Below are 26,597 nucleotides of genomic sequence, written 5' to 3' on the forward strand. Positions count from 1 at the left end.
AAGGTCACTGAGAAAACAATATGGGATATGCTGGACTTCTGCATTGATAGCATCTATGTAAGTAAGAAGTAAGTACCCCATGGGCGAAAATTTGTGCAGACGTTTCTGCGTATCTGTGCACATAATTTGGAATTTCTGTTCGGATGGGAAAAGTCAAACAAATGAATTTGACCCTTGAAGTTCAAATTCAGCTTCAAGGGTTTCGATGATCTAATATCTTTCAATAACGGTCAAATAGCCATAGCCCGTTCACTGATTTGCCCATCTGAACTAGTACTAGACATGAAAGTGATCAGTGAAACCGTCTCATCTGTTTCATATTTAGATCTCTGCATAAAGATTCAGATGCCATGACACCGCAACAAGATGGATGACTTCAACTTTCCAGTAGTGGAATGTCCCTTTATGTCGAGCAATATTCCAGCAGCCCCATCGTTTGGTGTGTACATTTCACAACTTGTGAGGTACAAATGAGCAGGCACTTCCTATCAAGATTTCAAAGGACGACATACGACTCTTGCTCAAAAGTTGTTTGATCAATTTCCAACATAAGCGGCCACAGTAAAGCTTTCAAAATGTTTTATGGTAAACATGTGGAGGACATTTCCAAATTTGACACGTCAGTGATAAGAATGATGTCAGGTGCAATTCCCTATTTTCACTTGTATTATATGTTCCGTGTTTTTCAGGTGAACAGTTGACTTGCCTTTGCGTGTGTTTGTGTCGGATACCACTGGTGGCGCAGGACAGTAATGCTCACCTTTTCGCGAACACCTGGTATCATTACTGTTTTATAGTGATATAAACACTTGCTGATGATATGTTGGGAATCATGCAATCGATTCAGCTTTCAGTAGAGATTTATGGAAATGTTTTTGTCGACTTTTGTGAATTCAAGTTGATTAATAGAGAAAGACGTGGTTTTGTAATGCTAAAGATCCAAGGTATCTAATACTTCATTATTATCCTCCAAATATGAATGCATAATACGTTCAAATACGTTTGGGAAGAAGTACGTCAGCGATACCGTAAGAAACCGTTGACGTCATCTGAACCGCCTTGACAGCAAGATGTAGTAATGTTAAACACAGTGAAGGTGTTCTGTCAGCTTGTACTAAGATCCGCTTCCAAGCCGTACTAACATCCGCTATGAAGCCGTTCTGAGATCCGCTGACAGTAGGTTTCAATCAATGATTTGTCATGATTATTAGCCTTGGATTTTCAGCAACATAGCCGTGCTCGATAGTTTCACTTAAGTCTTTAACATTGTGATACCTCCAGCTATCCTATTCATTGATGTAACATTCCACGATATAATTGAAATACTGTTTAAAGCGGCTTTAACCCCAATCACTCAATTCACCAAAGTGGCAATCTTAACCTGAGTCACATTCCTCTTAACGTCCCTTCCACATTAAGCTGGTACGCTGTGTGTACGACTAGATACTGCCCACAGAGGCCTACAATTCCACTCACTCATGAGACCAAACTATAAATCAAGATGAGCTTTAGGGTGGCGTTGTGGTTAAGAGTCCATATCGAATACTCGGGTTCGTTTACCCACATGGTTACAAAGTGATAAGCCCGTTTAACAGTAGTCACCAGCACATGTGTACGAAATTACAGTTTTAGTTTCGTATCCAGTACGGATACGAAACTAAAACATTCAACCCTGCTTTGTCTGTTACGGATACCAAACTAAAATATTCATTCCTGAATTATCGTCTTTATTAAACTTTTGTAAATTTTACACATGTTTGTGCTTGAATACGTAGGTTTTACCAAGCATATATATCTGGAATATTGCTAAAAGCGGTGTACAAAAATAAAACTCCCTCAAACTCAAGAACTTTCATGCAAAGATTCTTTGATAAATAACACAATTTCTATGTTAATTATTTTCGATGGAACTTATTATTTTTCTCAAATCTCTTTAAAAAAAGAATTGTAATTGTGTTTCTACATGGCGCACAGCGTCTGAAGAATTACATACTCATTCAAAGCTGATATAAAACGGATATACAAGAGTCACTTTATTGCTTGCATCAATTTGTTCTTGTTTTAAACAAACTGTCTTCATATCGCATATTATCGTCCCTTGTTCTGCTCAACTGGGTTCCGCCTTTCAAAGTGAATGCTACCGTTACGGCCACCCCCGAACACCAAGACAAGTAGCGTTACCAGTCGGTAAAAGTAATCCTTACTTCTTTTCGTTTATCGCCTGTTTGACGCTGTTCGTGCCATAAAACTTCACATTTCTGTCAACACAAGCAGTGGAAATATTTAAACTGCCATGTGGCGCATCATGCTTGCCGTTTTATTATAAGGTAACGCGACTTGAGACTAGTAAGAAGTTGAAACGAGCGACCCCTGAGGGAGAAATCGTTGAAGCGAGACGCCATTGGCTATTGAGGGAGATCTTCTTACTGAGAGGCGAGAAAAGAGCTGTCTCCCTCTGTCTTTGTCGTCGTCCTTGGCTGACTTCACCACGAAGACAGAATCTCGAATATCTTTCATAGAAATCCGACATGCATTATTATAACTTAATCCTCCTGTTAGCAAGACACTTGAGTGTGCCTAATGGCGCAGTGTTGTTACTTGCCCATGCAAGATAAGTTGTTTATTATTGATCAGAAAGAAGTTAATAAAATTTCAAGGTGTTAGGAGCCTTGTCCTACCCAGTGAATGGGATATATTTTCTATCATGGATGAAAGATCATTAGTCATGTTTTATTAATCTGAACATATAAACTCGATGTTTCACCCCCTTTGCCACAATGATTTTCAGAGTAAGAGCATAAAGACAATTAAGAAAATACATAACAATAAGAACATATGCCTCTTTGTGTCAAATACTATATGGGTCAAGAAAACATAAACATCCTTTATGTATTACTTTTGCAATTAAAATCGATATCATTATATTTAACCATGATGTTACCACGTGCACGGTTGTTTTATTATAATGATAAATATCGAAAATGCTAAATTTGTTTTTATGGTATGATTTTAATATATTCTTTTGCAAAACATGTAACCAAACTCGTTTTCCATAATCAGATGTGATCAAACACTCGTGAATGAAAGGGTATTTAACTGAACTTATTACTCAAACTCAACGTGTAATCTGTCCGACTACGTTATAAACCAAACCATTGTGTGTTTTGGAGTAAGCCCTAAACATTATGAGGGAACAATGAAGAGTGTATGAGGTGAGACTATACCCCTATCTGAACAACATTTTCGATCTATCGTGGCGTGTCAGCTTGATACTGGAGGAAAACTCAAAAGTAATGAAAGTCATAGAAGCTTCCCACTTTGGTGAAACCAAAAAGCAGTGGTATATGTTTCTGCTAACCTAGACACTTAATCTGACATGGATAGTTAATAATAGTACTATCTTGATATAGCTTCATATATCATATATATATATATATATATATATATATATATATATATATATATATATATATATATATGATATATTTCTTTCACTTACACCTTTAAAGCAATATTATCAGAAATGGACATAGCAACTGATTGCTTGTAGGTTAACATAATACTGGTAAGTGAAAGAAATATATTATATATATGTGATCAACATTTTATCATCACTCATGGTTATCCATAAAGCAAGCTTATTAAAGTGTAAATACACCTTAGCTCACTCACCTTAACTATTACCATATTACCTAACGTCATTATGGCTATTGGTAAAATCGAAACTCCAAAACTTCATCGCCAGATAATAACCAGTCACAAATGGTTCCAGACAAAGAAAATGCAATTGAGCATGTACTCACGTGTTATCAATCACTTTGGATATTGATGGTCAATATATTCTACTTCCTTAGTCCAGTCTATTGGGTTTTTTTAAGGCAGTGAATGAACCTTTATTAAACATAGTTCAACATAAGCCCCAGGTGTGCCACATACCACATCTGCTCAGCCACACAGTCTATGCGTCAATAAGCAAGACGTCGCACTTTTTGCATTATTCACTGAAAACAGAGTTGATGTTGTCACGTCCACATTCAATCAATAAATTAGGATCTATGAAGACATACAGGTTTGCAGCTGAAAAGAGTACAATGGATAATTACTCAGTGTCGTTATTATTGATTCCTTTTAGTTTTTCAAACGTATTTGTACGCATGCGACTCAAAATATATTGGGCTCTGCTGCTTTAGTGTGTGTATTTTCTGCAAAAAAAAAGCTCATCTAGAGCTCTGTCAGATCATTGAAAATAATTGCTCTACGGGTAGCACCCGCCAGTCACACAATATTCATTAACAACGTAAGTTCCAGTGAGTAAGGAGGATCGTGTTGCCGAGCATCGTGTCAAAAATAATAAATTCCGCTAAATGTCTACCAAAAAAATATCTAGAATGACTTAATCAGGCCCTTGGTGGTAAACCTTGATTGAAAACCTTAGTTGTCTTTCCATGAACTTTGAATAAAAGGCATTTGCTCTTAAGTCCCTGTTCAATCGAGAAACGCAGAGGCCATAAGCTGGAGTTTGTATACTGCTCGACATGAAAGGGAAATGTATGATCTGATATCCTACAACCGAGTCTGCCATCATCATAATTTTCTGGGCACAGATTCAGAAACAAAGCACTGAATATTGTTTCTCAGTTGCTTCTTTGACTTCAATCTCCATTATGTGGTGTAGTCCTGAATCAGATGAACGACGACAGAGGTTAAGTTTATGGTTACATGGTATGAAGAGGTGAGAATGAGTGAGTGAGTTAATATTTAATTTAATCGGTGTTATATCCCCATGTAGCGAGGAGAACTAGTTATGTTAATAAAATATATCACCAAAGGAAGTAAACGGTTAACAACCGATTCCAATTAGACAAGTAACCATAGCACAAAGACATCAGTGAGCAGTATACATAATTGTAGAAGCAGTATTTCAGCGAAACAATAATCATCCATGCGCATCGATAAAAAAACATGTATATTTTATGAATGAGATACATTCCTGTTCAAACACCAAAATCTTCTCAAATCTCAAACCTATGTGAAAACACACATCAAACCAACATATTCTCGTGATGCTTTATTACTCTCAATACACAACTGTTCTGAATATTTACAATGAATCTCACAAGTTGAGAATTGTATATCTTAGACTAATAAATAACACTTATGTACATCAAAATATTTTACATGTATCAAAACTGTGCAGCTCATCATGCAGGACCAACCTGCGACCAGAATGTTCTCTCGATGAAACTATACGATTATGTTTCAAAATACCCTTTAAAATTTGTAACATCAAATATCATATATACAATAACTTAACACGGTCATTTGATGTACATGTAAAACTGTACACATTAATTTCATTTCATATTTTAACGTACTTATGCTATACAGTCCTGGGAGTCATTTCATCTCAGCCGTATGTATGACAGAGTGAATTAAATTTCTGTTCTATGGTTTCGTATCCTTGACACGCACTTAATACTTGGTTAAAAGATTTCACGTATCTTAAACTTAATGAGTACCAATAGTAATTTGTCATTACGTTGGAGAAACTGGCCCATAGTGTTCAGTGCATAAGCATTAAGTGCATCTTTAAGTCCATGTCACAGCAACTGAAATTTGGTGTTCGTCACTCTGTCTTACAAAATAGCTATTGCGGGGTGTTTTAATAGAAGCACATGCACTGGACTAATAATATGCACATATCTAGAACTCCCATGTATTTTGTTATAAAGAACCGTCTACTGCTTCGCTACATTTAAACTCATTCAATGAAATATTAGATTAACCTATTAAACTGCCTGAGAACTGTCCGGTGCTTTGTTAGGCATTGACAAGTTTACGATGTCGGCAATGCTAGTGACTTTAGAGGATGAGGCAGCATGGGAAATCTCAGGCTTCGGATGTATCTTGGAAACATCTGACAAGTCCATAGGTTTTGCAAAAATGTTCATCGGAGGACACATGGTCGAGCATGCATCCATGTCCTCGTCATCATCGAGGTCAAGGTCATCGTCGTCACTGACGTCATCAACGATCTCGCATACATCATCATCTTTGTCTTCACAGTGTGTCCCAGTTGTATCGGGAGCGTAGCTTGGGGAACAGGGGTCGATGAATTCATCTGATTTATCCCCGTCGTCTCCGATTCTCAGGCGGTCATGGATTCTCTTGTGTCGTTCCAAGTTGCTCTTGTGGCTTGTAGCATAATCGCAGTGGGGACAGGTGTAGTCTTTCTGGCCACTGTGTACGGACAGGTGGCGTTTTAGGAGCGCCTTTCGGCAAAACCGCCTTCCGCAATAAGGGCAAGAGTAACCGTTGTGGTGGAAGATCATTATGTGTTCCCGCAGAGAAGCCTTGGTGGTGAAGTGAACACCACAGCATTCTAGAACCTTGTCACAAGCTTGATGCATCGTGGAGATGTGTCTCTTTAGGTTATTACGTCGGTCTGTGACGTATCGACAATGCGGGCAAGGAAACAGTTTCCCTCTGAAGGTATTGCAGACTAGCATTGCGAGTTCAAGATAGTTCCTGTTAATGAAAGGAGACTTCAGTTTGGACATCTCTGTCGCAAAGGCCGCCTGGTTGACAGCTTGATAGTGGGTGAAACTGATATGTTTGAGGTCCCCGGCCTGTCCTGGGTAGAGTGACGGGTAGTGAAGAAGGGGGGAGGGGAGCGCCAGGGCACCAGAAGGCCCTGACAGGGATGGACCACAGAACGGCAGATTGTGGAAGGGTTGAAGAGCGCCACCGCCTACAGCGCTCAACGACACGTTGGTGAGGCTGGGTCGTGTCTCCGACACACTGGTGCTCGGTTGGGGTGCTCTTATCGCTGGCTGGGGGAAGCTCGCTTCCAGATCCGAGGGGTGACGAGCCGAACCTCTCTCGCACAATCCAGACGCACTGAAGCAGAAAACATGGGGAGATGAGCTTACCACGAATAAAAGGCTGGATTGTCGGCATGAGATGAGATTAACCTGAGTAAGGTCTCACTATGCGGCCGTATCATATAACACCGAACAAGCACAAAGGGCGATAACTATTGCTTTCTTTTGTGATAAGAGCGAAAGGTCAATTTTCCTACCGAGACAGTGACTTAAGTCTTCAGCTGAGACATATTTCTTTCCAATCAAAGTTAATGTAGCGGAAGGAAAACGCTTTAGTCCTCATTAATCTATTAGCAAGGTTTTGTTGTTGTTGAGAAAATTAGGGATAATGCGGAAAAACAGACACAATTAGGGCGCTCAAACCCAACACTATCAGTTTACAGACTTCAACAAGAGCGATTTCGTTCCGCGCACCTCCCGCCAAGCCCTCTTTTAGAACCACCCCTCTCTTCGTGGACAATAACCCTGCTATAATCCCACCACAGTATGTTCTATCCAAACCTGGGCTTCAGCCAGATGAAGGATTACAATGTGAATCTACAAATAATACCTTGTACATTCTGGGGATTTTTTTCCAACACTTAATCAGAAATTCAGCACCTATCTGTTTCATTGTGACCAACACCGGCGATGAATTACGTTACGATCTTGATAGAAATGAAATATTTAGCCGGGTTCCTGATCCCAGAACAAAGAGGGATAAAGAGGACAATCTGTCATATGTCTGAAAAAGTCAGTACCTAATAAAAGTCGATTCACACTAGGCTCGAGACTGAAACCTAGATGTGAATCTGACACCATAAAAATATGTATTACGAACAATGAACAATATATTTGGTGACACCAACTAGTTTGTGTATTCAAATGTGATCTTTAGTTTTAGAATATGCTTGGTATGTATATTTTGTAGGGTTATATCCGTTGTACATAATTAGTTAAAGATTAAGGAGATTATTTACTTAGCAGTGTTGCAGTTACACGTAAAATTCTACATCAATAACAATGTCAGAGATATCACTGTAATCAATATTCAAATATATTTTACACTCGCTAGCATCATATGAGATATGTGTATGATATTCTATATCTGATATCAAAGAATTATTACAATTTGAGTGAGTGAGTGAGTATGGTTTTACGCCGTGTTTAGCAATATTCCAGCAATATCACGGCGGGGGACACCAGAAATGGGCTTCACACATTGTACCCATGTCGGGAATCGAACCGGGGTCTTCGTCGTGACGAGCGAAAGCTTTAACCACTAAGCTACCCGACCGCCCCTATTACAATTTGAAGACGACCATAAAAATATATCAGGTATTGAAAATCAACCAAACGTATTTAATCTAGTTTCATGTTTCATGAAAAGATGCACAGATTAAATTCTAACTAACCAAACAATAACGGCATTATTTACCTGCTTACAAAAATGCAAATTTAATTATCAAGTCCAAACCGCTTGTGACAACAACACTGTACCCTAAGCCAATTTGCTCTGTTTTGTTGTCATTCTCTGTGCTAATCATTAGGAAATCATCTCAAATATAATTTCCACTCCCCCGTGGCTCTTGTAATGGCGGTGATGAATAGCCATCATCATATCGTTTACGCGACGGAAAAATAACACGATTATCGGTCCTAAGTGTTGCCCTTTCGTTTAAGGGGCGTTTAATTGTTTCGTCTATGATAGACTGCTGCAAGGATACCCTCTTTCGCCCATCTTGTTTTGCTTCCCAACTTATTTTTTTATATAATTCTTCAAATAAAATACATGACACAAATATGTTTTGGCCAAACATTTTGTAAGGTGATAGGTTCATATTTACGGACTATTGGCTGGATTCCATGGAGCCGAATGGAGCTCTCTTTACAGATTAATCGTTGCTGTGATAACAAAATCTGACACTCGTGAAACGAAATAGCAAGTTCATCAATAAATCTTCTCAATTGGATTACAGGCGGATATAGGCGCCAAAATTACCGAGTAAATTTCGCGTGATTCGCGTCAGACGTTATCGCTTGTGCTTTAGCAGCTGATTACCATAATTGAGCTAATTACAGACCGGACGCCATACGCCAACAGAGGCGGCGAAGAGACAGTCCGATACTGTTCCAAATCAATATAACCCACAAGGTGTCACATGTACCTGAACGCATTTTGATGATGGCAGGAAATGTTTTCCATAACATCATGTGACTACGGTAAATTGCCCATGCGGTGCACGAGATTCACGGGACGTCATGGCGAGCACGTTCTGTGCACACACGCCCAGGGAAAAAATACACGCGGATATTTTTACTCATGTGTTCATATTGTATCGATGTCCCGGGCGTATTTAAGCCGTCGCTTTGGTCTACAGAAGCACCTGCTAAATCTTGTAGTGCTCGAAACTTATTAAGTGATCATTTGAATCAGTATCGGCCCATTAAATAGTTTATAATTGAGATTTAATCCACAGCAAGATTACCTTGTCAACGCGTTGCTCAGTTGACACAGACAATGAATATATTATTGTGAAGCCTGCTTGAAAGGTTCACAGCTTTATCGATAAATGATACATGCTTTGCGAGATTCAGAATTGTGTAGGATTTAAGCTGTGCTTTTGAGTCTGAAATCTTTGAAAATTCCAAATGTTTGATCCGGATACTACAGTTTGTAACTTTGCACGGGTGAAGTCGTGCACTGGGGTCATCCAGATCAAATACGTTGCAAGATTGTTACCTGTCGTTGTCAAATGATTAATGAATTTTCAGAAGAATGTAGATGCAGTAATACTAACGCAGAAATGGCGAAGTGGTAGTTGCTGTTGCTGTCATTTTAGTACTGTCAATAATGGAACAGGAATAGCACCAGCAGTATAAAAGAAAGATGTATTAGCAATAATTAAATATTTGATAGACCATATGATGGTCGTGGTTGCAATTTAAGTAAACTACGTCTATAACGAACACGCTTATAACGAACTGACCGATATAACGAACTTGTTTTAGTCCCGGCCATGTGTTCTATATATGCTGTATATATATGCATATAACGAACTACGGTTATAAGGAACTAAAATCAGTGATCCCTTTGAGTTATTAATAACCGTAATTTACTGTATTCAGTGTTGTCGAAGCAGCACATGTCGATGAAGGGGTGTAGCAACAACAAAAGTAACTATATTATATATCTTGGATATTTCAATTAACGGCATCATTGCACCTTGTGTTTTTCAGTGTTTGTTTGTTTTCTTTGTTTGTTGTTTACCGCCGCACTCAGCAATATTTCAGCTATATGACGGCGGTCTGAAAATAATCGAGTCTGGACCACGCAATCCAGTGAGTGTCATTATGATCATCGATCTACGCAATTGGGATACGATGACTTGCATCAACCACCCGATCCCGTTAGGCGCCTCTTACGTCAATCATGGGTTGCTGAAGACCTGTTCTAACGCGGAATCTTCACGGGACGGTTATATCAGTGAACGGAATCACGGCACCTCATGGCTATTTCAGTGAACGGCTACAGTTTGTTTTACAAACGTTCATCACACCTATCACCTTATCCACGCTTGGCCAACCATGTGACGTAACTATGGAGATAGTGGCACGTTCGAATGGGCATTTTATGGTCAACTGATTGTAGTGGACCTTACGTAGGCCACGGGGAGTAAACCAACAGTTCAGTCAGTGACTGCGACATACCGATACCGATGTATGAAAGTCAGGGCCAACTTGCACAAAGCAATATTAGCGCGAAGACTATTGTAAGTCTATGAGAGTTACGATTGTCTAAGCGTTAAGGTCGCTTTGTGCAAGTGGCCCCATGCCTGACGTTACTCCAACACTGATGAAATGACACGCCAATGGCTCCGATTATCTTAAAACGTGTAATTATATAAGAAATTAAATTAATGAAATTAAACTTGCTTGAGCACCCTTGGAATGTAGATATACATGTAATACTTAGATGATGAGATTACGTTAACATTCGCAGTTGTCTTCATTCAAAATGTAGGTAGAATAGGTCTTCAGCAACCCATGCCTGCCTTGAAAGCGACTATGCTTCCCCTAAGAGGCGACTAACGGGATCAGGTGGTCAGGCTCGCTGACTTGGTTGATGCATGTTATCGTATCCCAATTGTGTGGATCGATGCTCATGATGTCAATCACTGGATTGTCTGGTCCAGACTCGATTATTTACAGACCGCCGTCATATAGCTGGAATATTGCTGAGTGCGGCGTTAAACAACAAACAGACAAACAAATATTCAAAATATAAAGTGAAGCCCATTTCTGATATTGCAGTAATATTGCTAAAAGCGGCAAAAACCCTCACACTTTTTTACATATATATATTACTGCAATTCTAACGACTTCACCAGAATGTTTAGTTAAAACATTCAAATTGAGTTATGATCTATTTTTGAATTAGCAGTGTCGATAGCATGGCCCCTAGACACATACATGTGGCAATAAGACGTGCTGTTTATTAGTGATTATGGTTTATGTATTCACAAAAACTAAAACAGGCATAACCATTGGCTTAATTAAATCATTTCTATGATTAATAATAGTCATACCTACGGTATAGTACAATGATGTCGACATCACCTTACATCTGTATCAATATATTAAATATATTATCAACTATATATTCTAATAATTATATTTACGTTTTAACAAATAATATGATCTTTACTTTTATTAAATTCTACATTAATCATCAATTATCAATATTTCGTTAATAAAGCCACAGGCACATGTACAACAAATATAACTTGAATAGTGAGCACTACCAATTTGCTACAGGTGAGAAGAGAAGAGATCGAGAGCGTCTTGATATCATTTGCTTTGTTCTTAAGAAGGGAAAATCAGAAAATTGGAACATCCTAACCAGTCTCCACCTGTCTGCAAATCTATTGCTGGCCGTTCTGGTATCTGAATAATGTTAATATTTTGAACGCATACCAGTATAGATAGGACAAACGAACACAAAGTGGATTTTAATTTCAACTCCAGAAAGCGTACATACATTGGACAGAAATTAAATGTTTTACTGAGATACGTTTTTGGTCCTGTTATTCGTAATGTTCAGTTCACCTATCGTTATTAAAGTAAGCTCTCATCTGTGATATTATATATAGTTAGCATGGCCAATCTTCCCAAGAACATAGGAAGACATAGGTGTTGTCACTCGGACACAAATATGTGTAGAAAAATTCATTTGCCACTTAAAATTGTTTTTCGCGAGTACGTTTTGTATATACTATACATTAACACTGCTTTTGATAGGCGTGTCCGCGTTCACAGAATTGATAAACGGCACCACGGGTGCTGTGTTGACCGTAACTCGGGTATTCATGCCATTAAAGAAATAGATGTTCATATTGTGAATGAGAACACATGACGCACCTGTACACATTGTGAAACTGATTAAAAATTAAAATTTAAAAAATTAATTTTTAAAAAAAAAAACAGCTTCATTTTTGTATCTTTGGTATCTGGCTGCAGACGAAGCATAAACAACATTTATTAAACATAATGTATATCGCATACGTCAAAACAACATTCAAACATTGAAATATGTTGACAGGGATCAATTATGAAATATGACAATTGTAAGCTTCAGTATCTTTATGAACAGACCAGGCAACGTGCTTTCCTTCAAATTATGTTCAAAATGAAACCAATTTCGATGAGACAGAATTATGTTTGTGTTTCTTTGTTACATATGTCTTCATACGAATATCATTAAGTGATACCTAAATTAATGTACTTCTAGATTTCCTATTCACTTATTCAATATTGTAAACTGTTTCCTCTGAAGTCCCATTTAACTTCTTTATTAAGCACTGCTTTGTATGCACTCGTTCCAGCATATATGTATACGCTTTTCATCGAAACAATGCGCAAGCATTTTGCAACACTTACGTTCTGTTATATATGCTGCTTCGTTGTAAGTGATATCTTTTGTTAAAGAAACAGATAAGACGGGGATGATGGCGATATGCATCTCATGCAACACTAATGTTTGGGAACATCTTGAGCTATTACGCTCTGTGTTAGGTGGGGCATACATATAAATCCTTCTGTATCCGTGCAGAACATTATTTGTGAGGGTCCGTATTTGAAAAGAAAGGTAAACCAACAGAAACGTAATGACAAAGGACGCGCGTGAAATGTGAAACATTTGTCTTGTGTATCCATGTCGTATACGTATAGCATTGTCCGATCTGATTTGAAACTTCATACGATATAAAATTGAAATCTAGCAACAGTTTTGTTTTAAAAAAAAGATCTTCATTAATGTTGCAGTCAAAAACTCTACAAATAATGCAAATTTATTCCAAGGTGTTTAAAGTTAATAAAATATTGCCAGTGAAATTTCTTGAGAGCTAATGAAATAGAAAATTGTGTCTAAGGAAAGGAAAACACTCTTTTTTCTCTAAAAGGTTGATTTTCTGCATGGGTTGAAATTACAGTAAACGAATATTAAATGACCCTCTTCCTTGAAGCCTTGATATTCTCCACTAAAACTCACCAGGGGGCGTTTTGAAGGACAGACAAGCCACGTGGCCGAGCACTATCCAATCAAATTCGAATTAATAAGATGCATTCGAGCCTGACGCTGGCCTTTTGGCTGCCTGGTAAAGGTGTTCTCGCGCATGGAAAACCAATTCTATTCTAATTTTGGGAGCGGTGTTTGGTATTTTGTTAATTCAGTGCAAGTGTCATTTCAATTTGGTTATTTTCACCCCGCTAACGCGTTAATTTTGACAGTTTTTATACGAAAACGGTGAAGGACAGAATATGTCGTGACTCCCATTTGGAAAAATGTCAGGCATACGCCTTTCTAACAATACTTCGTTTGTTCAGAATAAAATACTTTCTCGTTGTCCAGATAAGATTTTTGAACTTCCGATTAAGCGATTAAACCATGTCAGATTATGCGAGAGATAGCGTGTGAATAATACAAATCGCGACAGTTAAATACTTCAACATTGTTCAAAACCAAAACATGAACAAATAGCTCACGTGTTGCGCTAAGTAGCGTACATAATTTCACAAAATGATTCCTCTTTATACCCGAGATTGAACAGATAATGGGAGTTCGCAGATTTGATAATTGCGCAGTAATAACGAATGTATGAAATAAAAAATCTTTAATGTTTCAATTTGTGGCGAGCACAATAGGGCCGTTCTCTCCAGCTTTTACTCTAGTGTTCGTGTACGGCCGACGAATTCTTGCTTTATTCTTTACTGAGACATTGCTTTTGGTTTATAGACAATGTAAATATGGCATTTGAACATAAGGCAAAACAGATAAAGAGCTTTATTTTTTTAAACATTTTATGCGCTTTTTTGTTTTAAAAAGCAAGCATTGGGTAATGAATCCGTTTTTGAAGGAAATGTTTTATTTAAATTTACTTTTAACGGTGTTTTCATAACGATACTTTTTCTTGACATGTCAAATATGTTACAAGAGTACACGCAGATATTTATCATAAACAAGCTACAGACCGGATCGTTTTATTTGATAATTTCCAACACATGTTAGCGTGTTGCACTAACCTGCTAAACATGTATCTATAAAACTTCGTGAGCATCATCCCCAAACATTTTAATTGTTTCAAGTGGTATTTTAGTCGACGTAGAACAACGAAGACGTCACATAGAAAGGCTGAAAATTTGAACTCCAAACGTTGTCTTCACTAAGCATAAAGTTAAAACGCATTTACGAATGCATTTTAAAAACGATGTGAACTTTATGGTAATCAGCTCATCTAGCCTTGTCATGCAATATGAGTGTATACTGGTTCATGATACAGCACCGTGGAAAACGGTTAAAACACAATAATAGAAGAGATACAATGCAAATGAGGACCGTCAATGAACACATTCCTGGTACAATAACCTATTGTGATGGACGTGTTAAATACATGCTATAATACACCTCTAGTGTACATTGCAAAATGTATTCATCATTATATTTCTCAACAGATGATTCAGAATATTGGAATCCAGGAACTGATACCAAGTGTTATTATATAATGAATAGCTTCATATTCACTATTACATATTTTGCTTTGCGCCAGGTATACAAGTAAGATTGTATGCAAGTTAAAGTTATATTGCTTTCATTTATACAGGTAGGATTATAGACTTAATGTTATTGCTATGTTATGAAAATGTGAAATTCTTCACTAAATGTATTTGTCATATAAACAGGTAAAAATGTAGACTTAAGAATATCTGTCATACACCAATATGTCCCCTTTTTCATATCTTCAGGTAAGGCACCATACTAAATGTCACTGTTTTCATATCTACAGGCAAGGCACTATACTAAATGTCACTGTTGTCATATCTACAGGCAAGGCACCATACTAAATGTCACTGTTTTCATACGGTATGGTTGAAAACGTACATTATATATTCCGTTTATACTGTATATAGGTAAAATTGTTCGCTAAATATAATTGTTTTCATATATACAGGTAGGAGGTATACTTAATGGCAATGTTATCACACATAGAGGTAATACATTCAATGACATTATTTTCATACATACAGGTCATAGTGTATACACAATGTCACTGTTTTCATTTATACAGGTAACTGTTTCATATGTAAATTCATTGCGTCAACACATAGAACACTATCTGTCTCCACTACCAGCCGCAACAGATTCCATCGGAAGCCCTTACCTCACTCCTATACATGCATTGTCCATGCAATGTGCAACACACTGCGAGGAAGATGTACCGTGGGAAAGAAGAGATGCTTGTGGTGCTCCTTCCTAATCAAATGTTAACGTGGGAATGTTTAAAGGGATCAGAGCCATAGAGCGTAATTAATAAAGATACAAATATATGCCACTATATTTTCCCAGACACGCGCTTCAATCCCTGCACATATTCCTCCCCCAGTGGTCTCTGCACAACAGTAATATTAAATTATTCAACTTCTTGTCATTCTAATCGCGAAACTTCAGGATTTTCTCACCAAGACGACTTACAACCTACGGGGGATTGTGCTCCCAGAGGAAAAATTAATCAGTTTCGGAATTAACACGTTTCGTAGAAAAAGTCATGATTTATTTACGACAGGCAATGCCCTAACGCAGAAAGCTTAATGTTAATTTGTTACATTTACTTTGGATGGTGATTAATTAAGTTTGATTATGATCAGAATTACTAATGATCACATTAAGTCATTGTTGCGCTGGACAAGCAGTGACAGAACTTCCTTTAATAACAGTACACATGCATTTCAAGGCGCAGTTGTGAGATAATTCAAAACGATAGTGATGGTTATGAGATACCACATTGAAACGGCACACGACCGACGGTATATCTATGCAATTTAAAATAAAATATGTATAGCATACTCTCTGCATTGTTCGCAATACCTTTTCATCAGCATGAGTCATATGCACATTAAGGAGATATTATTCAATTTTACTTACCTATAAATTACAGTAAATTGTAGATGTTTCCTCAGCGCTAATGGTACAATTCGGAACTAATTAAACTTGCACAAGTGTGACAACTATTTTTCAAGTCATTTGTCTGGAACATTAAACCATTTTGTTTTTGAAAATTTAAGATAAGAAGGTATAAGTAGATTTTGACAGATATTTGTATTCCTAATCCTATATTTCTATGTAACAAATTAATTGTATATGTCTGATGTAGTTTTATTCAGTCAACCAAACAAAGAGAAGCACATCTCTCACAAAGTGGAACGAATGTAAACTTTTAACTCACCATACCCGTATCATTCAGTGGTCTAAAGAGTAGATCAATTAGAGCGCTATGTTTGAAGTACTCTGATATATTCGGGTGAGCTAAGTACTCGACTTTCATATTCAAATGTGGAGCAGTTATTGCCTCATTACTTTACGCACACGAATAATACCATAAACTTTATACTCTTCTTCAATCAGTCGCCAGACTCGGATCAGTCAGCCAAAGTTATAAAATACAACCCTTCAGTCTGGCGTATTCTCGCATAACCCCGGATTTAGTCTTGCATAAAAGTACTTCTCGCTGTGACACCTCTGTATCCTGCATTATACTCACTTTACATATCTGTGCTCATTTTGCTACACATTTGTACACTAATAATACACGTACACACACACGTACACACACACGTACACACACACACACACACACACACACACACACACACACACACACACACACACACATTCTAAATATATTCCCACATATTTAATAAAAACATATATCCCTGAATACCACTTCTATCAATGAAAATATTAAATAAAAAAAACTGAAATGATATAATTAATTTGATAAAATATTTTAATGAAGAATAAATAAATTCATCAATGGCGTCAGCACTGATTTTCAGTAATCCCTTCACATAATTTTCACAGTCCTTTTACTTTTTACACCCAATAGAATCTGTTACGTTGTTTATCGAGACTGTTCATTCTCTTGCGATGACGTTTTCTATTTAATACACGTACACTTGATTTTCAAATGAAGCCCAAGCTTATTTTTATCCGAGATTTTTTCTGTGTTTGAAATATAATTCCATGCGTTTTATTGTAATATTAATTTATATCCAGTTAATACTTCAATGTCGAAATACACGTTTTATTGTATTGTTTGCAAAAGAGATTTTTGTTGTTGTAAATATTCATATGACGGCCTACAGCAATGTGTACAATCTCAAACATGACATGGATGTTTAATACCTCAAAATATCAAGTACTTGTAAATAATAATAAAGCAACAAATAACTTTAATAAATATGGTTTGGTAATAAAAGCTAAAAGCTGATTTGCCAGTTTGTTAAACTTTGAAATAAAACTTATTGTATATTTACAATTTTACTCCTACTATGAAAAAGTTTTGAAACAATGCTAATGAAGGCAATTAATTTTACTGAAACAATATACAAGGTCGTAAGCCCAAATATGAAGACAAGGATGGAACCCATCTTGACAAATGCAGCAGACCAGAGAAGTCTGAGTGACATGTTTGGCATGAAGATACCTGTTGTTAATATTGCTGTATAAATATTCATATTTGAATCAGAGCCATCAGAAACAAGTCTGAGTTTCCCTGCTCTGTGGGGCTTTACACATTTCATGTTTCATTTTTGGCACGCTTGAGAAATTCATCCTGCTGTTTTTACATATGGAGATCGGTGTGTGGCCGTCAGAGGTAAATGAACCACACTGAAGCACTACGTTCTCATATTCCATGCTTGGAAAAGTTTGAGGATGCTGAGGTTAAGGGTGTGATATACTTGTGGAATCTATAATCACAGGTACGTATCAATGACTTAACGAAACAAAAACGCTGGCGCATGACATTTGCTTTTAAATAAAATAAGAATTATTTTAAAATCGACCTGAGTAAAGCATGCCTTTATAATTTAGAGACACTGCAAGTAAATATTTTGAAAATATAATAATTGTTATTCAGTACATACCTGATATGCAGCGATGGGAACATGCTTCTTGACGATGTGCCTATCATGGACAGGTGATCAATCCAATTAACGCTCAGGTAAGACTTCCTTTGAAGTTTCCGATGATGCTTGCACAAGTGAGCCCAAGATGTAACTGGTGATTTTGTTCAGGACACATATAATTTTGACCATGCAGAAGGATAATGGGAAGTTCGTATCCCATACAATGTACTTAAACCAGCTTTCAATTACAGGAGGCGTGGTTTCAAGTCACGTGATGGGGGCGACGCACGTGATTGGTCAAGCGCGAAGTCAACGTGTTTGGGAAGCTGTAAGTTACTCTGGTGTTTATACCCTTGTTTAGGATATCACAGTACAGGTTTCGAGACTTGGGATGAATTCTGCTAATCTGTAAGACGAAATGTGACAGGTATCAGTTTTCTGTCCGATACCTCTGTAGGTTGTGTGCAACCACAAACAGGCAAGTTAACACTATCAGCGAGATTTTCCAGGTTTTATATTTGTGAAAATCATCTTTAGAGGGTTATGTGTCAGGGACGGGTAGATGTTTGGCAACGGCGGAGAAACGCGATACCTGATATGGTATCATTGTATGGAACGCAGCAGGGGGAATAATTGTGCCTTGATTGAATTAAATAAACACAGAAAAGGGGCGATCCGCTTATTGAGACCATTGTTTGGCGTTAAGTGACCCATTGGGTCTTGGGTGATAATTCTGTGTTTAGAATGTGACTTTCACGGACTGTGAATTAGTCCGTGGTATATCGTGGGGTGATAATAGTAGCCTTGACCGTCCGTCCAGCTAAACAAAGCACATGACGTCGCAGGGTGCCTGTCCCCTACGCCCCACCCCCGGGAGAGACAGATCCCCGTATTAGCTGTCACCTCGTTTTCCCCCACCCCTGATAATAACGCGGAGAGACTCTGGGGGAAGGATCGACCTGCTAATCGACGGATCAACGTCTTTCAAGGATCATTTCATTCAACACGCCACCATCTTGGGATGTTATCCCGATTCCACCCCTGCCAACAAATTGACAATTGATATTGATGCAAATGAGGGTGGGTGAGTGTTCAAGAAAAGAAATACCCCATTTCATCACGCCCCCTTTTTGGTCATTTACGATGGTCAATTTGGTCACCATGATGTCCACTAAATGACCACCACGCCTACTGGACCTAATGTCGCCTTGTATGGAAACATTACAGTAATTAAGTCTCATAACCCCCTCAAGTTCATAGTGCACTGTTGGAAGATTTTCATTGAAGCTCCAAGGAACAGCTGGGCACTTGTAAAAGAGTGAATACAATTCGAACCAAGCCACCGTCTGTATCTCAGACGGTTAGTTAATCAAATTTGAAAGTTTAACTCCCCATTTCTTTAATTGTGAGACTGATTTGGCACAAACGAGAGGATTGCGTTTGACTATACATCCGACTGATTATCGGATGTAAACACATGTTTTATATTGATTTCTGATGTTGCCAGTTTTAAACAGATATTCGATCGGTTATATAAACACAGCCAGGCAGGTATCCGCTGATGAATCACGTCAATCACTAACAGAGGGGTAACAAAGATGTTTCAAGGTTTAAAAAAGAGGAATGATCAGTAATTGAAACTTACAAAATGATATCATATGGTTAATTCAAATTGATAACATGTTGCATCCCAGAAATTTAAAACAATAAGTTTGGGGATAGTTCATCGTCACAGATATTCATAATAATTATGGTAGGAGTGAATTGAGGCAATTTCAGTCTCATATGACGAGGCTCTGTACCGGACATGGTGATGCTATTATATTATCAACCCCACAGAGTGAAAACAAAGTAACAGTGTACGACCCTGACAATGCAAACACATTGTGGTTCACGATATATAGATATATCAATGTCATGAGCTTGTCCAAAGGAAATATGGTCCATTTCGTTTTGCCTGTTCTTTTCCCTGTGACCGAGGTGGCACCAATGACCACACAAACGACAAAAATTAAACCTGATTGCATAAAAAATCGGATGAACATGGAATGGTTCCAAAAAAGATTGTTCAAGTCCCCTTTCCGAAAGACGTGCAATATTTACACATGCAGTTATATTTGTATCACTTCAATAACAGGTACAGCTCATCGCTTTTGCTGAATAATTTATTACTACCACGAAATACTTTCCAACAGTGTTTAACGTGCAACTATTTCAGTTGAGTAAACTGTACCTAATCCTCCTATAATGAATTATCGCACGGACAGATTATTTAGAAATGTAGATTATGTAAGATTTATGTTTAAATATTTTGAATATCAATACATTAATGTTGTCCTGTGCCATTGCACGGACATATTAGATTTATTGTTAAATGAAATTGATATGGAAGTAACATGTTTTAGAGAATATATATGAATGGAAAAGGTTCATCGGCAAAATATGTATTGTAGATAAGGCAAGTACGTGTATTAATGTGATATTAACCATAAAATACTTATGTTAATGTACTTAAATGAATGTCAGATGCCACGTGATAAAATGACAATGACTGTCCGTCAATGTAAACTGACTCTAATGTAAGTTTAATTGCACCGTTGACCATTGTACCAACAGATCTGCAGGCTGTCCTGACAGGAACACCCCTTGCAGGAACACCTATAAGGGAACATCTGGTTTAATGGGGAAGTTCGGATGCGGATAAAAAAAAGCATCAATATTCTTTGAATGCCTGTGAACATGTGCTTCTATTTAAGCTATAGCAATATGGGTATGCGTTGACTTTTCCGATGTAAAACTGTTATAAACCTTCAGTTTCGATTCTATTACAACTAATTGTGTGTGTCTATTAGTTCATGCCCGTGATGATGTCTACGCGCCATACTCAATAGACGGAAAGGTTTGTTTCCTGTTTGTTTGTTGTTTAACGCCGCACTCAGCAATATTCCAGCTATATGACGGCGGTCTGTAAAATAATCGAGTCTGGGCTGGACAACCCAGTGATTGACATCATGAGCATCGATCCACGCAATTGAGATCGATGACATGCATCAACCTAGTCAACGAGCCTGACCACCCGATCCCTTTAGTCGCCTCTTATGACAAGCATAGTCACCGTTTACTGCAAACATGGGTTGCTGAAGACCTATTTTACCCTGGATCTTCATGGGTCAGACGGAAAGGTATGTCATTCTAGCTATGAAATTGTATAATATAGTTTCCATTAACAAGGGATTCTGTGTGTAAACAAGTATTTCAATGTATTCCTAGGGTCTTGTTTTTATTTTACCGAAAACAATTCAATTAATATTATTTTAACATTATAATTTTGAAACATTTTGCCGTTACAATATGTAAAAGAACTAAATTATGTTTCATTAAAACTGGCAAATATATAGTATTTCAACTTTTTAAAATGAAAACGACTGACACTGAAAAATGAATGAGTAAAAAGTGCAAAGTTTAAATGTAAAACCCTTCACGCGAAACCAAATAAAAAAAGTTCTTTCCAACTTTTCATCACGATGCGTAACTTAAAAGACAATGTTCGAATACATTTTTCGCAAAAGAAATATCTGAAGAATATCGAGGATTTGAAATATTGTCGCTGCTTTCTTTTTTTCAAGAAATTTTCTCACGAGAATCTCCACTGATTTCGTGATTAACCATCACAAAAAAGTAGACATCAAATTAAACAAAAAGCGGAATTAGGAGGAAACACAACGATCGATTTAATTAACGTGCTTATCCAGGTTCCCGCGTTAGCCGTCATACAGGTGTCTCAAAGCGACTGCAGCTTGTTGGCATGCTTGAAAAGCACGTGCAACCCGTGAGCCGGTCGTGCAATAAGGAATAGCCAATGAGCTGGAGGTCTCGCGGGACTTGTGCCACGTGCATCACGAGACTTACGGAGGAATTCCCACCGAAGTTCCTTTCGTAGTCCGTTCTCAGCATAGTTTATTCATACCAAGCAAAGATATCAGCGTCCTTGATTACATAATACTGTATTATTTACAGCAGTAATTATTTTTGGTATGATTATCAGAAGATTTAGGTCCATAAAGTTTCAATAATGAGCTTGTTATTTAGTGCAAAACTGTGCTAATATATAAAATATAATGTAATATATAATATATACAAAAATGTATATTGATATAATAAGTGAAATACCTTTGGAACAGATATGTAACTATATTGAAATATAATTGAATGTAAATAAAAGGACAAAACGAGTCCATTGTACGATTACGGTTATATCATAAGCATGTGCTAATGAAACACTATAAAATATTGTTGATATCAGGTGTGCGTGGAGCACTAGGCGCATTTTGCCGCACCGATAGCACCCGTCAAAATCACATGCAAAGGCAAGCCAAGTAGTCACCTGATCAAACGCTAAGTAACGGGTTTGCACTTGCAATGATCATGGAATAAAACAATCAAAATATGTTTAATGAGCTAGCAGCTATGACTGATAAAAATGTACACTAAATGTATGAAAATAATGTGTTTTGTCCTTTTTTCTATACGCCTAGTTCAACTATCTTCTAAGCGTGTGGCTTATGCGATTGTTCGTGTGATTCACACGTCCGACCTACCAGTTAATTGTGGGAGGGGCGACCAAAGAGAAAATGTCGTATCATTTTAAGTAAACCTACGAGAGCGTACATGTATCTAACCAACCACTGATAATAATGAGGAACATCTGTGATTCGAATCCACGATACGTGGATCCTATTGCGTTTAAGGGACGCAACTCTATACATCGCATAGCGTCTCCTATGAAAACTAGGCCTCAGTGTTCCTTCGCTCTAAAGGAAGTGATAGGAATTTTAAACCAGTCAGTTATTATTTATTGGATCATCGACTGTACACAAATTATGTTATGCAAAATATTTTGTCTTGCTTATTATTAACCTTTTAATTAGATTTAACAAAAATGTGTTCCAGGGATCGTACCCTCTATTGATTGCTAATTAATACGGGGCAATTAACCTCATCACTACTACTACACATCTCAGTTGTGGCTGCAATAATCACAGGTTCAGTTTTCATAACTAGTCTGGGACTTTTGTTTGATAGTATTGACTCAATCCGTCTTTCGCAGGACCTGGAATTCCTTCATGGAAAACTGTCCTTGGCTGACAGGGCATCTGTTTTAATTTGCATTTTATACTTCTCAGTTTTAAAAATGAGAGTGAGTGAAAACAACCATTAACAAGATGACCTGCGGATGACTCACCTTAAGATATATGATGTGAAGTACATTCAGGATCCGGGTGTGAAATCCGCAGAAATTCTGCCGAGGAAAGACAACACCTCTCATCACGAGTTGCATTCAGGATGTCTTTGTAGAAAATATTGCTGTTCTGGTTAATGCAGTTCGTCTTTAAGGGACCTAGAAATTCTTGATAGAAAACATTCCAATACACAATTTTTGAAGTGTCGTACTGTTGAATAGAAATTTATGGGATGTGTTGAAAAAATAATATGTCACCCCCACGACCAAAAATGTCCTGAAGAATTCTTTTGAAACATTTTGTTTCGTATTCTCCTACTAAAGTTAAGTTTCCATACCACCAATAAATAGTGTCTGCATATGAAAAAGCATGAGGATTTCCACTACGGGTGTTAAAGGAGGTGAATTACTTGAATCGTTCTGAAATGCTAAGAAAGAACTGGTTTCATCAGCAGCTACCGGTTAATCGTCTCATTAAAACATTGTCCCAGAGCTGTTCCCAGTGATCTATTCCGATTATGCAACACGAATAAAGAGGATTGGTTGGATAAAACTGTAACCTGGCTGATTACGTACCATTGTACACAGATGTTGTGGGTCGTTGATCGTGCCATTAGGATGGCGCTCGGCACTAGAGGGATAAAACAAGGACTGGTCAGCTCGGAGTCAGTATATTGTGTATGAGTGGGGTATTCATGTCACAGTGCGGCATGGTATGTTGTGTAAACTGGTATTATTAGACGGACAGGTACTCACGCAGACACACGCACTCGCACTCGCACATACACATCAGCTACTGATTTGCCCTGGGTTAGAATTGGTCTTCAGCAACCCATGCGTGTCGTGAGAGGCGATTTAGCTTGTTTTAAGAGGCGACTAACGGGACCGGGTGGTCAGGCTCGCTGACTTGGTTGATGCATGTCATCGTATCCCTATTGCGTAGATCGATGCTCATGTTTTCAATCACTGGATTGTCTGGTTCAGACGAGATTATTTACAGACCGCCGTCATATAGCTGAGTGCAGCGTTAAACAAGAAACAAACAAACATTCGTTCACTATGGAATCATGGGAGCGTGAAGTCCCTGGTATTATCATTTATTGTTGAAGAGGTAGTAAATGTTGTAGAACAGTAGCAATAAAAAGATCTTGTTAAAAATGATAAATATATCAAAAACAAATATAAAAAATTATGTAACAAAATACGCTGCAGCCTGCAATAGTCCAACTATTTCTGATGGTATGGTTCAGACAATCCAGTGATTGACATCATGAGCATCCATCCGTACAATAATTTGGATACGATGACTTGAAATCTACCAAGTTACAGACCCTAATCAAGTAATAAATACTGTGGAAATGGTTTCTCTTTTATACTGATGATTAAGTGTTTGTCATTTTGTGTATGTGATATCTACATATCTGAAATGTGTTCCGAGAACTGAACCAGCTGTCAGCGTCAAGAGTAAGATGGTACTCCTGTGTGTTCTCGAGTGACTCACATCAGTACCTGTAGTTGTGTAATCCGATACCTAACACCAGCCTGCCGACATGTTATCAGTACAAATTGGTTGACAGTTTTCACAACATGTATAATTGATGCAAGGTGCTGGGGAAACGCTAAGATTATGTATTTTAATTACAATATCGTGCAGTCATGGTTTTTGACAGGGGACACGAAAACTCATCTAGAGACACAAAAAATGCATGATCACTCGCCTACTGCTGTGGGCAACGACGGGCAATAAAGATGTAAGGATTTTGTGACAAATGGCTAGATCCCGTGACCGGAGTTCGATTACTATTCTGTTCAAGACTCGTCTTTTTATAATTACTTGTTGATAGTTTAATGATGACTTTGTTAACTTAATTAACCCAGACTGATACGACAGAGCCAAATGAAAAGGTTACAGTTAACAGTTTTTTTTGTAATTCAATTACACCAATGAGACGGGCATCTCTTGAGTTGATGTTATCGATGTTTGGTTGCTTTTCGGGCGTCCATTTGTACACCATCGTAAACCCAAGCTTGTTTGCAGCATCAGAAAACGTTCAGTGGCATATACTGAAACGAAAGGGAGGGACATATGTATCTATGAATTAAAAATTAATTAAAACACATTTGCATTTGCAAACAGTTGCGATTTGAATTAAATAAAATATTCTCAACGTGTCCGTGAATGATCAGATATAGTTTATATTAAATGCAAAGTTGTTTAATTAAATGATTTATTGTTGACATCATTCGTTGGTTCATTGAGGAAAAGTTGATGGACAGAAGATTTCATGTATAATTAATACCGTTGTTTTACCATCAATGGCTGGTCGGCTCCGAATCAGTACCCTCTCTGAGAGTGGGGTATCCATGTAAAATTGCGTCAAGGTACCTCAGTGTGCTGGCACTATAAAACCGGCATTGCTCCGGAACACGTGGGCATGCGCATTCTTATATGCATGCAATAACCCCGAACACAATATCACATGAATTCGTACTTGTATGGTACCCCAAAAAGTTCGAATCTAATAATGTTCTTCAGTCTCAGTCACATTTTCCTTGAACGCGATACCAAATGTTATCAGCATTTTTATAAATAAACCGCAAGACTACAAAGAACCTGACTCCATTTTCTGAAACGTCGAGCTTGTTATGCCCCCGACAATTGCGTGTGCAGTATATCTGCAATACCAGAATTTCATTCTGTTATTCCCCCAAAGACCACACTTCAGCCCTATGGGTTGCGAGGCGCGGGTCTGTCTTCTAGAGACTTGTCGTTAACTAACTGAGACGGCGCGAAAAGACCTCGGGGTTCCCTTGGGCGATGTTCTCTGCCCTGCTTATTTAATTACAAAGCTTGGGTAACAAACCCTCCTTCCACAACGACATGCCTCATTAGAGGAGAGAGAAAACAAGCCTCTCTCGTGGGGAGTAGGCCGAGGAAATCAAGATTGATACATGGGCGTATTTGATTGCCAAATCTCTGGTCGAGAGTCTCGAGAAATCTCAGATACTTTCTTTAACTCTCTTGTGTTCCC

At 37.8% G+C, this 26,597-nt stretch overlaps 1 protein-coding gene across 1 annotated transcript; it reads right to left on the bottom strand.

The window, feature by feature from the left end:
• Positions 1-5,540: 5,540 nt before the first annotated feature.
• LOC139448431 (zinc finger protein SNAI2-like) lies at positions 5,541-18,502 on the bottom strand. Its single transcript, XM_071229980.1, has 2 exons — positions 18,345-18,502; positions 5,541-6,900 (listed from the first exon to the last, which is right to left on the bottom strand). Exons 1-2 carry the CDS (start codon positions 18,389-18,391, stop codon positions 5,790-5,792), a joined length of 1,158 nt encoding a protein of 385 aa, XP_071086081.1. The 5' UTR covers positions 18,392-18,502; the 3' UTR covers positions 5,541-5,789.
• Positions 18,503-26,597: the final 8,095 nt, after the last annotated feature.

Source organism: Haliotis cracherodii, unplaced genomic scaffold, assembly GCF_022045235.1.
Source record: "Haliotis cracherodii isolate W230 unplaced genomic scaffold, xgHalCrac1.p SCAF_7, whole genome shotgun sequence".
Taxonomy (NCBI): Eukaryota; Metazoa; Mollusca; class Gastropoda; order Lepetellida; family Haliotidae; genus Haliotis; species Haliotis cracherodii.

Excerpts from the sequence above, each read along its gene's own strand:
- LOC139448431 (XM_071229980.1), bottom strand. The coding sequence starts at position 18,391 with ATGATAGGCACATCGTCAAGAAGCATGTTCCCATCGCTGCATATCAG. Across the intron at positions 6,901-18,344 it reads TTCCCATCGCTGCATATCAG|TGCGTCTGGATTGTGCGAGA; the intron begins GTATGTACTGAA and ends TTTCTGCTTCAG.